Source organism: Lutzomyia longipalpis, chromosome 1 (assembly GCF_024334085.1).
Source record: "Lutzomyia longipalpis isolate SR_M1_2022 chromosome 1, ASM2433408v1".
NCBI classification, from domain to species: Eukaryota; Metazoa; Arthropoda; class Insecta; order Diptera; family Psychodidae; genus Lutzomyia; species Lutzomyia longipalpis.
Window position 1 is genome coordinate 14,949,244 of NC_074707.1, and position 12,980 is coordinate 14,962,223.

Consider the following 12,980-nt stretch of genomic DNA (forward strand, 5'->3'; position numbering starts at 1 on the left):
GATTTGATAAGTGCCTCGGCGGCGGCGGCTTGAAAAATAAAAAAAAATCCGAGCCTCGGCTGCTGCGGCTTGATTTGATATGAGCCTCGGCTGCTGCGGCTTGGAAAAAATTTTTTTTTTCGAGCCTCGGCGGCGGTGGCTTAAAAAATCGGCTCGGCTGCTGACTCAAGCGGCTTGAAATTTCGGCGCATTATAATTTATTGGATTATTTTAGCCCATTAAAAAGAATCCCTTGGGACTGTTTTAAGGAAAAGCGTCCAAGTAAAATGACACGAAAATTTTATTTACATTTATGCGCGCCACATTGATTTTTAATAAGAAGAAGAATTCGATAATTTTACTTTTCATATTTTCCAATACAAATTGAGTTGAAAAAAAGGAAAATTCCCGAATTTTCTTATCTTTTATGAATATTTTCCACAGATTTGATCATTTTCTTTCTCAAAATATGAAGGAATTTTCCAACTTCGTGACTTTTATCCTCTTCGATGTTATGAATTTTCACAAAATTTCCATGAAAATCTCACTGAAATATTCATACATATATTTACAAAAAAAACACTTTATATTATGTAAAAGACTTCCTTTTTGAAACTTACATAGCAACTGGAGCATTTTCTTGGTCAGGAAAAATAATTTTTCCTTTATCGATATTTTAATTTTCACACACAATTTTCATACACAAAAAACTGCAACATAAATCTCTGGAGAATTTATTTATCTTATATCTGCGTGCGCTGGTGAATACTCACACATGTACGCATGCTATGTGTGTATTTGCTCCTTCCTCCTGCAAGCGTGGCGTGTAAAACTTCATATGGGACTTTTGCTCATACGCCGGTATCGATCGCCTAGATGACGTATAGCGTAGTGGTTTTATAGCTTTTGGCCTCCGGATCAAATCTTGTCAATGAAATTAATTTTTTTTTTCACATTGTTTTTTCTTCTTTTTTTTTCTTTACCGATTTTTGTGACGTTTTATTAGATAATTAATTATGTTTATTTAATTCGTTCTAATAAATAAAAGAATTTTTATAATAAAAATTCTAAAATCTTACCCTAAGCGCACTAAACACTAAAAAGGGCAATAAAACACATAAAATCTTTTTTAATTAATTCATTCTTAAGAAATATTATACCTGCCATTATAATTCCTTGTGATTTGAAACATTTTCTTTCAATTCAGAATATCGGAATATCGAAATAAAAAATAATAGGGAAGACCGGGATTAAAAAGTCACTTAAGGGTTTAGACAAAGCTCAAAATATCATATTTCCCAAATAAATAAAGCGAAATGTATTGTTCATTTTGTAGGAAATTTACTGCCCTATAACTCTCAGATCATTTTGTTCTATCTAGATAGGAAATATGATATTTTAGGCTTTTTCCAAATCCTTAAGTGACTTTATTAGCCCCGCCCTCCCCTACAATTTTAATATTAATTTAATCTTATTTTCTGAAGTTTACTATTATTTTTAATGACGCAGAATGAATTAATTAAAAAAGATTTTATGTGTTTTATTGCCCTTTTTAGTGTTTAGTGCGCTTAGGGTAAGAATTTAGTATATTTATTATGAAAATTCTTTTATTTAGTAGAGCGAATTAAATAAACATAATTAATTATCTAATTAAACGTGACAAAAATCGGCAAGAGAAAAAAGAAGAAAAAACGATGTAAAAAAAATTTCATTAACAAGATTTGATCCCGAGGCCAAAAGCTATAAAACCACTACGCTATACGTCATCTAGGCGACCGATACCGGCATATGAGCAAAAGTCCCATATGAAGTTTTACACGCCACGCTTGCAGGAGGAAGGAGCAAATACACACATAGCATGCGTACATGTGTGAGTATTCACCAGCGCACGCAGCTATAAGATAAATAAATTCTACAGAGATTTATGTTGCAGTTTTTTGTGTATGAAAATTGTGTGTGAAAATTACCGAGAAAATTACAGTTACTCGAAGATATCGATAAAGGAAAAATTATTTTTTCTGACCAAGAAAATGCTCCGGTTGCTATGTAAGTTTCAAAAAGGAAGTCTTTTACATAATATAAAGTGTTTTTTTTTGTAAATATATGTATGAATATTTCAGTGAGATTTTCACGGAAATTTTGTGAAAATTCATAACAACGAAGAGGATAAAAGTCACGAAGTTGGAAAATTCCTTCATATTTTGAGAAAGAAAATAATCAAATCCGCGGAAAAGGGCTACAAAAGATAAGAATACATATTTTCTTATCAAACTGTCCTTGATACCTCCTTGGTTAAGAAATAATTTTGTTCGAATTTGAATAATTTGCTTAGAATTAATATTGCGAAAGGTTCGGCGGCTTGATTTTTTTTTCAACAAAACCTCGGCGGCTTGAATTTTTTTTGGCAAAGCCTCGGCGGCGGCGGCTTGAATTTTTTTTTATTTTCCAAAGCCTCGGCGGCGGCGGCTTGAAAATCGGCTCGGCTGCCGGCTCAAGCGGCTTGAAATTTCGGCGGCTGGGGGCTCTGGACCCAAGGTCGAGTTTTGGGTTTCAATTTCACACACAATCATTGCTCACCGCCCACGCATTGTTGGGGGTGTTATTTATTAAGTTTTCAGTCTATCCGGATCCATCGGAGGAGGTCGAGGGGAGGTGCTGAATTTATTGTTAACGACTAGATTGTTTATTGGATGCCCTGAGGCTCATGTATTTCAGTTTATTCTTATTCCCAAAAAAGCTACAGTTATAAAAAAATTCAATGATTGGAAGGAACATGGAAAGTTTTCTGTCTCTAGCAGAAGAATCCTTCATCGATATCTGCTGCATTGTTAGCCTGATGATCACCTGCCTTGTCCAGGAAGAGATTCTCTTCGGCACCCCATTTGGCGGCTTCCTTGCCGCGAACCTTGAGATTGTAGCAAACAGCCTCGGTTTTCATGATACTCTGACGCAGCGTGTGCATCTTCCGGGACATTTCGCGATTGTGTGTCGCTCCCAAGCCAATGTAGCCCGTGAATAGGGTCTGCAGGAAGCGATTGGCATTGAAGCAACCATCCACATCTCCGGATCCCAGGGAATTGACACAGCGACGCATAACTTCGCCTGTCATATCAGCTATGCCCAGCATAAATTCAATGGGTTGCACGAGGCACTCAATCGACTTCTCCTCAACATTGTACTTCAGCCGCTCCTGCACAACTTCCCAGTCTGAGAGATTTTCACCTGAGCTGTACTCAAAGAATGTGTAAGCTTCGATGAATTCCTGCAAGAAACAAACTTCCCGTTAGCCAAACTTCCGGACAGTTTGATTAACTTTGTAATTTCAACCTGTAGTCCCGGTGAAAATGCCCTTGCATATTGATACTGATCCCTTCCGGACAATTCTTTGGCAATTTCAGCAAAACTCCCCGTGCACACCTTCTGCAGACGCTGGTGTGCCTCCGCGAGAACTTTCTCAGCATTGTCCTTCCTGTGATCAATCGTGTGCAGGAGGAAAATGATCCTCTTGCTCTCAATTGTGATATCCCGCCCAATCTTCACAATCCTCTCGTACCGATCGTGCTTGTCATCCAATTCCCGGGCGAATCCCTGAAATGCCATCAGGATGGGATTGGATTCATCCACCACCACTGCCTGCTGGTGCTTCCCACCTCCTCCACCGCGATTATTGTGTCGGCGACGGTTATTATTGTGAGACATCCTTCTTCTTCCAAAAAAAGCACAAATATGACAAGTGGTTTGTTTTTGTTTTGGGCTTTGAGCTTTTAGTACAGAATTTTCCCGCGCTTTTCAAACATTAGAAATATTGCCTACTTTTAGGCAAAGGAGAAGATTGAGGGGAAGTGTTTTTTCTTAAGGAAAAACGCTTTTAGGGGCCTCAAAAAATTGTCCGGAAGTCTTAGGGGCCCCAAGAAAGCTTCTGAGTCAGATTTGAGGGCGAAAAACTCAATTTCCTCTGAAAATTCGGAGAAAAACTCAAGTGAATCGCGAAAAACTGAATGTGTGACGGAAACAGTATCAGTGAAGTGTGAGTGAGAGGATTTACTTCTCAGCCAACAGTGAGGGCTTTTGGGACTACATTTAGGGCGCCAAATTCAAAAACAGGGAATTCCAAAGAAATAGGTAAAAGAAGATCCTTTCACGTTTTCCTCCATTTTATTGATTTTTTATGCACATAGAGTAGCTTTTACACAATAGGTAATTTCTTTTCACTTTGTCGAGAGAGTTGAATATATATAGGTATGTATATATATTTTTTATTCTTTACATTCACAATGTAACCTATATAAAGCTACATTTTTTTTTTAAATTTTATGTCAAAGTATGTATTTATTTATAAACTACTGTCTTATTGAAAATAATATAAAGTAAAATAGTAGGTATGATGTTTATCCTCTACAAAAAGCACTTAAAAGTCGACTAATCCCCTATCATGAGTTGTGATAGATGCATTCAATCGAACCGTACGAATTGTTCTCTTTAAAAATATCACGTGCAACAATTCTCTTTTCAATCAAATCATAAGGATAATCCATTAATTAAAAGTTTTTCTTTTTAAATTCATTTTTACTGTGTTAATAATGTAAAAAGATTTATTTCTTTCAAAATTTCTGATGTCTGTTGTGATGCTAAAATCATGTTCATTTTGAATAGGTAATAAAATCTTATTAAAAGTAAAAGTAATTATATAGATTATATATAAGTAGTCAATAAAGTAGGATGCAAATGATTAATAGAAGGATTTTGGATAATTTTTCTTTATATCTTCATTTAACTAGTGTTAGACTTTTGGTGTTGTATGACATTTTTTTTTTATATAAGGATATCACATTGCAAATTTTTTATGTTATGCCTCATAATATTGTATGTAATATTTTTTTTTACAATTCCGCCAAAAAAGAGTCCGCCAATATTTTTATTTTAAATTATTAGAAATATCATTTTTCCTTTTCAAGTAATATGAATTAAATAAATTTTAATTTTTTGTACAGTCCTTCGTCATAAACTGGAATTGAAGAACTATCTTGTTGTTCATATTGTGTTCTTATCCTTCATTTGCAACTACTCAAGAAACGCTCATTTTTTTATCCTTTAAAATGTACTCGTTCGAACAAAAAAAAACGTCCTATTTTATGTTATTTGAAAGTTTTCTTTTTACAAATAATTTACTTAAAGAATATTATAGTTAAAGTTGTTTTTCTTTTCATTATGCTAAATACAACAGTAAAATATTAAATTATTGCCAAATCGTTGTCGAACACAGGTAAATTACCGCCGTATTTTTCCTTTTAAATAGCATCCTTTGAAAAATTTCTTTTTGTCCAGATGACAAAACAAAATTCAAAAGCTCTACAAACACTGGGCTTTTCCAAAAAATTGGCGCATTCGATGAAGAAAGTTTTACAAGGCGGGCGAAAGAAAATATAAGAAGAGCAGATAGAGAATTTTACAATAAACATAAACGCTAAAAGAGTATACACATAGTTAATTCACTGATTCTGGCAGTTAGCATTTCTAAATATTATTATATCTCTCTTATGAAATATTAAAACGCATTAGCGAATGGCTCTTCAAAGTGACAAAGTGTGTCGCTTCGCACACAATCATTTTGAAACGACTTTTCTTTCCTCTTTCGCGCGGAACAAAATGTTTCATGTGAAGGAGGAACCAAGTATTATATATACTATTGTAAAAAAAAATCATGCTGATGCCAATATTTGAATTTGTTGATAAAATATAAAGTTGGTTGTTGCGAAAGATCCTCTCTCTCTACCACAGACCAACGGTGTAATTTCTTGTCCAATGCCCCATGCGACGTTGACGACCAGCTACAAAAATAGATGTATTTTAATTAGACTCTTATTTATTGGAAGTAGATTCTCTTTTTTTTTGCTTCTTCCCTCTCTCTCTTTCACTCTTTCTTAAACCCAAAGAGCTTCAGCAAAAGATTTAGTAGAAGTTTATAAATCAATGAATGATAAGCATTCTCACACACTGTTTTTAAGCCTTCTGTAAAATATTGCAATGTCTTTGCAAAAATGAACAAGAAGAGAAAAGATTTGCAGGATTTGCGTGAATTGCCGATAAATTGAAGATTTTCGACAATATAATGTTGTAAAAAGATTACAAGGATTTATGAGATTCACAAGATTTAATAAAATCGTTTCGGAAGTATTAATGGTAATTGTTAAATATGCAATAAATGTAAAAACTTTTCAACAGCAAATTGTCAAAATCAAAAAAAATTGTACAAAATTGAAATATTTTTTTAATGAGAAAAGAAATTGTAAATAATTAAAATTGACTTGTATTCTCGAGTCAAGAATTTTCTTTTAAACGTTCATTCTTTATCTCATTCGATCGAACTACTACAGTATAAATATATTTAATTTTCTACAATTTAAAGCTTTTTTTTATTATTATTTTTGAGTCAAGAATTCAATAACTTATTCTTGATTAATACAAATGCTTTTTAAAAAAAGTTTAAAGAAATAAAAAGTCCAGAATTATTACATTTAATAAGAAGAGACTCAAAGATTTCTTATTTAGATTCAAAACTGAATCAAAAAAAAAATCTGAATTTTTAAAACCTAAATATAATACTTTTAGAATTGAAATTAATTTAACAATGTAACAATGATGTAAATAATAATAATTGTTATTTTATTATTATAAGAGTTTTTCTAACAAGAAAAAAAAATTTTACAAAGATATCCCTACGAATGCCCCAAATTCTTTGATTTATAAACCTCTTGAAATTTTCTTTTTACCATATAAATTGCAAGTATTATCTACAATCACAAAAAAGATCTTAAATTGAAGCTGTAAAGCATGTGATATATCAATGGTCATTATACCGTCACCCCTATTTTATTTATCACTCAACAATGACATGTCTATCGCTCTCATTAATGCGATTACCTTTAGAAAATGAATTAAGAAGTTTAAGTTGAAAAAATAAGAAATTTTAAAGTCCGTCGATGAATGAAAAATTGCAAAAAAAATAAATTCATAAAGTCTGTGAATTAAACCTCAACAAAATGATACCTTTTTTTAATTCAATGTCAATTGATTTGTTGGATAGTAAGCAAAAGCGATATTAGCGAGAGAGAGCGCATAGATGAGTGAGATCAAAGCTACTGCAAAAAATAAAAAAAAAATATTTGTGACCATGCTAATTGTAAGAATTTAGAAATTATCATTCAATGGATTTAATTTGATGTTTAAGAAGAGATGAGATTATGCAGAAGCTGAAGGATGCTGTTTGATGGCAACTAGATCAAATACGGATTGAAAAGGGCACAAGAACTAATTATAATTTATGGTTTAAAATCTCTAAAACTAACAAAGAAACTTCTTATCTTAATTTTATTAAAGAGCAATCATGTAATAAATTTGAAATGTTAGTAAAATCTGTTACCCTTCTCAAACCGTATCGATCTAATTTATTTTGCATTATTCGATAAGCATAAAGGTGCAATAAAATTAAATCAAATACGCATCAAAAACACATTTTTATTAAATAGGATAGTACGTACTGTTTCATGTCTTAGAATTTTAGATGTCACTTTATTTACGCTGGTTCAGACGGGATTGGCGTACTGCAAAACAGTATAAAGTTAATTATAATAGAAAAAAGAAGAAGCTTTCAGTAACAACAAAATGCAAAAGTGATTTCTTTCTCTAATTTCAGTACGCACTTTACGGAAAAATTTGTTAGATGAATTAAAATTTTCCTCAAACAAGTCACGTCACTGCAAAAATTCTTTTGATGAGAAAATACTCGCGTAAGTCGTTTGAGTCATCATCTTGGCGGACATTGACAAGTTTGAGAAAAATTTTAATTAAGATTGGAAAAATCACATGCAAAACACACTCGAGAGAAGAGAATTTATAACGTCAAAAAAAACCAAGCCAAATATCACTTAAAAATTAAAAATCTGTCAATAAGACAATCTTCGTGGTTAGTTGAAGGCCATGACATTCTTGGTTATTTGCCTATTGAAGAACATCTTCAGAAATAGATTAAAAATATTTTATATTTATATAGTCTAGACTTTTTTCTTGCTTGAAGCAAGTCGTACAACAGAGTTATTAGTCAATTCTCGGTCGTGCTGAAAAACAAACAATATGGTTATTTTAGGTCTCTCCTTTTTTTTGCAAGTGTTAGCTGAGGAGTTAGAAGAAAAAAAAACACTATATCCTGCTTCTACGGCTGAAAAAGAAATTAATAATAGGAAATCAACTTTTCAACAGCTACAGCAATTTTTTTTTAGAAAATTCAATAAAGCTTTTCACTTCCGGCCATCTCTAACTACTGGGAACTTTTCTTTAGTAATTGCTTTAAACAAATTTCATATTATTTAACTTTATACACATCAACTTCTACGATATTTATTACGAACTTTTATATACTTTATGCATTTTCCTTCGCTAAAAGAGTTCTCTTTTTTTTACAAATTAGAAGAGCCTAGAAGATATTAAAAATCTCAAATGAATATATAGAACAAGAGATAAATGATTATTTTGATCTATAATGACTAAAGTGATTTTATATATTTTTTAATGCTTTTCAAACCCAATTTATTTTTATCGTGTTTTATAATTTTCTTGTAGAGTATTTTGTAAAAGTTCTTTTAATGATTTTCTTTTCAAATAAATTGTTTTGTTTTCTTTCTTGAAGTGTTGAGCGCAATAGCAAAGCTTCTGATTCTCATGCTATTAAAGAAAAAATATTTAAGAATGATTTTTTTACATATTTAAAAATACCAGAGACGCAATTTCTACATAATAGAAAGGATTTTTTTTTAAAGAATTTCTCAAATATTTTTTGATAAAAATTGCGTCTTTTTTGTTAGGTCCTTTTGCAGTCTCAAACCTATCCTAAGTACCTAATAAAAAATATTTCTTTTTTCTTTTAATTTTGTTAATAAAAATCGTGTTGAGACTACAAACTTTGTGCCGAATTTTTTTTTATTAATTATTTTACAAAAAGCGAAAACTTTTTTATTTAGTATTTAAAAGCATTTAGTGTGTATTTATGAGAAATATTATGAAATAGTAAATGATAGATAAATCCACAAAGCTGACACACTTCAACAAAATCTGCTTTTTATCCAAAATTTTTACATTTAGCGCGTTTTTTTTTTATTTTAAATGTTACTTTTAGAAAGAAAGAAAAATCTAAAGAATTTAAAATTCTTTTTTTTTGCAAATCCAATTCGTCAGATGGTAAATTGTACCTTCGCTCACTGTATCATAGTTCCCTTCCTATGAAGATTATTAAAAAATCTGAACTGAAGGCGTAAGTTAAGATCTTTTCGTACTGCAACAAAAAGAAAATTGTCACACATACTATCTCAAATTCACAAAAAATATGCAATAAAAAATAAAGTAAAAAAAAAACATTGGTATTTTTCGCTGTAGCATAATCTTTTTATCCTCAATTTGTCGCCCAATGAGGAATGAGTTTTTTATAATATAAAAAATAAAACTTAAATCTAAAATTTTCAAAATGAGTTAAGAACATTCGATAACGAAGAAATGTATTAATTCACAGAACATTGTTTTGAGGGATTCCACATAACCATATAGTGCTTGGGTAGGTTGGCATGAAAATGCTGCAAATGCAATATCAGGGAATCAGGGACAAGTCAGGGCAAACGTTTTTTTTTTGAGGGGCGGGGATTTTTTTTGCAAATCCTCGTGTGTGTTAAAGGACAAACAGAATTTTTGAAATTAGTCATAATATGATTCAGCCATTTGTTCGGAGGCGGGTTTAGATAAACAGGTGATTTTTAAAACTTTTAAAATGTTTTCAATTTCGCAGAACATTCCGGATAAACATTTCAGTTACAAAAAAATTATCAATGTGAATGCTCACAAAGAAGGGTTGTGGTGGGTGCAGGCTCAGTTGAAGGGGGTATAAAAGTCTTTTCTGGATTCTGCATTCATGTCAGATTTTTAAATTATTGCAAAGTAGTCTGTATTTGGGAATATTAGACTTAAGCTCACATGGAATTAAAATTTCAGGAAATATCCTTTTTTTCAGATTTGAATATCCTGCAAAAAGACACGATGACAATTCATTTGAGTCCAACAGTTGCATCCAAAAGGTATATTAATTGACAGAATGAAATGTAATCAATTATTCAATATTGTCAGGATATTCCTTTTCCTTGTGAGCATAGTCTAAATTGATTGGGTTTGATCACATTTCATTGTGAAAGTGGGTCTTTTTTCTTTCTCTTTCCAATCAACAAGTATTATTCAATTAAGGAAAATAAATAAAATAAAAAAAGAACCGAACATACCAAAAAAATGAATTTCATTTGGTTTTGGTTGCAGAAACGCAAAAAAAAAAAGAATTGATCATAATTGGTAAAAAAGACTCACGAGTGAATAATATTGGAGTAGTCAAGTGGTTGTGCCTTAACGAATAAATTTTTTTTATCACCTCGTTTATCAATATCGTCGTCATCGTCGTTGTCCTGTGTTCCCCTGATAACAACATTATCCGGATCGAATTCAACATCATCCGTCTGAATAACATTCGGAGCACCCCCATTCCCACCAGTCAGACTCAATCTTGGTAGATGCGAGTGCAATTTCATAATACGACCTACAACGCAACCGGGGGCAAAAGGTTTTTTTTTTTGGAGAACGTAGGGGGAAATGACGATACCACCATACGAAACATAGGATAATTCGGGAAGATTTAGATGTTGTAAGAAAAAAATAAATAATTTAGCATATATGGAAAATATAAAAAAAAAATATTTAAAAAAGACAAAAAATAAATTGTTTTGTGTTTTTTTTTATTGAAATCAAAAGAAATGAACACTGAAACGATATTGTGTGACTTGCTATTTTTTATCCATCGAAACGAAACGAAAAACTAGGTTATTTGTTGCTTAATACACCTTAAAGACTAAGGGATTAAGGTCAGTTAGAACGCTTAGAACAGTTGGGGTTTTAAAATAATTTTCAAACATAAAATCACGCCTAAGCCAAGTAATTTGAGAACGAGCAAACTTAGGGCCATGAAAACCATAAAAACCAAGGGAAAACCGAGTATATGCTAAGATTCTTTTGGGATAAAAGTTCTTGAATTAGACGGTTTTATTTTAAATTAGCTCTGGGGTGTAGGTTTGCAAGGATCGCAAGATTTCTAACCTATACCAAGTTCCAAATTTTATTACCGGCTAATAACTTAAATGATTTTCAATTGCCGAAGATAACTTCAAAATAAACAATTTTTTAAATGTAAGATTATACAAAGAAAAGACCTATTAGATTTATTTTTTAGAATAGTTTCTTTGAAAAAAAAATATATGAATTTGAGACAAACATTGAATAGAATCAATTCTAAGCACAGAATTTAATGATGAAGTTCATCTAATTTTTTTCGTTCATTTTATTTTCATTTAAAACTTTTAAAGTGTTTAATGAAAAGAAGAAAAAATAAAAGAAAGTTCTGAACATCTTTAAAAGTCTGGCCAAACTTTCTTGAATGTTTCATTAATTTTATTTCTCCTCACAAATCTTCAATTTTGTTCTTTGTTAAACTCTTTAATCCAATTTAAATTATGACGTGAACGTGGTATAAGCCAGAAAATGTCTCTCTGAAATAACTTTCTCTCTCTTTAGGCACATTATTGGTGTGAAAAGAACTCAAGGAAGTGAAGTTCACACAAAAGGGACACGCCAAAATATTCAACAAGGAGACAAAGTGTGGGTTTTGGTGTCATTAAATTAATTGACTCGAAAAATTTCCGACAAAAAGCAAAAGATTTGGCACTGAAAAACTCTTCTTCAACCCGTTGAATTCATTATGAACACACAAAAATGAGATAAAATCGTCGCAAATCAAAATTCATGGGATTGGAATTGTGTGAATAATTTGTAAAATTTGCCATTCAACAAATTTATCTATATACAACGAATTTTATTTGTGATTTCACACTTAATTGGGTGAGATTTCTCTCATGAAGAGTGCTTGTATGCAAATCACCGGAAACGGAACTCAACAATCATTAAGTTTAAGAATATAACATGAAAATGCGTCAACATTGGGGATATTGGTCATTTTTGTTCTTTCCTTGAGGGGAGCAGACATTAACATGTAAATATGTAAGAACAACCATGTTCTAAAATAAAAAAAAAAGAACTTGTAACGTTTTTTTAACACGAAGAAACAACATTGAATGAGTAAGACCATAAAAACTCCCAAAAAAAATACAAATAATCCAACATGGAGAGACTTTGTTAGTGGAGAATAATATACTTTTGAGCTGGTTGCTGTAATATTATATGTTGGACAATTCGCCAGGGGGATTATCCACATTTGGGGTCGGTTTTACCTTTAAAATCCACCACCAATTGGGTCATACTGTCAATTGATTTAACACACCGTTTCTCTTCTATACGAAATGACCCAAAAATTTGCAAAGAGACTTTTTTTCGTTCATCCTTTTGCAAAATTATTTTACGTGTGTTTAGGTGGCAATTTTGGTATGGAGATTACACAAATTTGTATCGATGATTTGATGTCTTGATTTGGTGATGAACCTGATTATGGTGACGTTAATGACGGTGATGGTGATTTCTTATGATTAGTGGTATCCACGATTTCATTAGCTGGTACCCCATCACCTAAATATGCAATTTACAGTATAAAAATAGTGTAGCTACAACATAAGAAAAGAAATCTTATATGTGTTCTAATACTAGATAAGCCCACAGCCAAACAGAGCGGAACCAACGAAGAATTCTCTCTTTTTATTCTTCATCATTATTTTGGCATACCAAAGAGAATCTTACTGGTTTTACACTCAATAAAATAGAAATGCTAAATTTTGTTTTGAAAACATCTACAAAAAAGAAATATTTGATGTCACCAATTCAATCATTTCTTCGACTTAATGTAACCAACAAAAGTGTCGTGATATGAAAAAATACCAATATAGAAATAAAAAATAATTAAATGAATCAATCAAAAT

General features: G+C 31.5%; 2 protein-coding genes across 17 annotated transcripts in view; both read right to left on the bottom strand.

The window, feature by feature from the left end:
- Nucleotides 1-2,658: 2,658 nt before the first annotated feature.
- On the bottom strand, nt 2,659-3,709 carry LOC129792626 (translin-associated protein X). The gene is made up of 2 exons (XM_055831904.1): nt 3,307-3,709; nt 2,659-3,241 (listed from the first exon to the last, which is right to left on the bottom strand). The coding sequence occupies exons 1-2, from the start codon at nt 3,676-3,678 to the stop codon at nt 2,771-2,773; spliced, it is 843 nt and encodes a 280-aa protein (XP_055687879.1). The 5' UTR covers nt 3,679-3,709; the 3' UTR covers nt 2,659-2,770.
- Nucleotides 3,710-4,115: 406 nt separating this feature from the next.
- The window catches only part of LOC129792237 (tropomodulin), a 30,754-nt gene continuing 21,889 nt past the window's right edge, over nt 4,116-12,980 (bottom strand). For 3 of the 16 annotated variants that reach the window (XM_055831106.1, XM_055831122.1, XM_055831146.1), the window contains exons 8-10: nt 10,375-10,600; nt 7,518-7,580; nt 5,671-5,807 (exon numbers count right to left, since the gene is read on the bottom strand). In XM_055831106.1, the coding sequence (XP_055687081.1) occupies nt 7,553-7,580; nt 10,375-10,600 (254 nt within the window). In that variant the 3' untranslated portion in view covers nt 5,671-5,807; nt 7,518-7,552. Of the gene's footprint in view, nt 5,808-7,516; nt 7,581-8,384; nt 8,450-9,221; nt 9,305-10,374; nt 10,601-10,620; nt 12,634-12,980 lie in introns of those variants that run through there. The other 13 variants (XR_008750798.1, XR_008750805.1, XR_008750792.1 and 10 more) reach the window with 12 other exon arrangements.

What these genes read in the sequence shown, in the direction of transcription:
- LOC129792626 (XM_055831904.1), bottom strand. Translation starts at nt 3,678, where the DNA reads ATGTCTCACAATAATAACCGTCGCCGACACAATAATCGCGGTGGAGGA. An exon ending in CATTTTCACCGGGACTACAG is followed by an intron (nt 3,242 to 3,306) that starts GTTGAAATTACA and finishes TGTTTCTTGCAG; the next exon opens with GAATTCATCGAAGCTTACAC.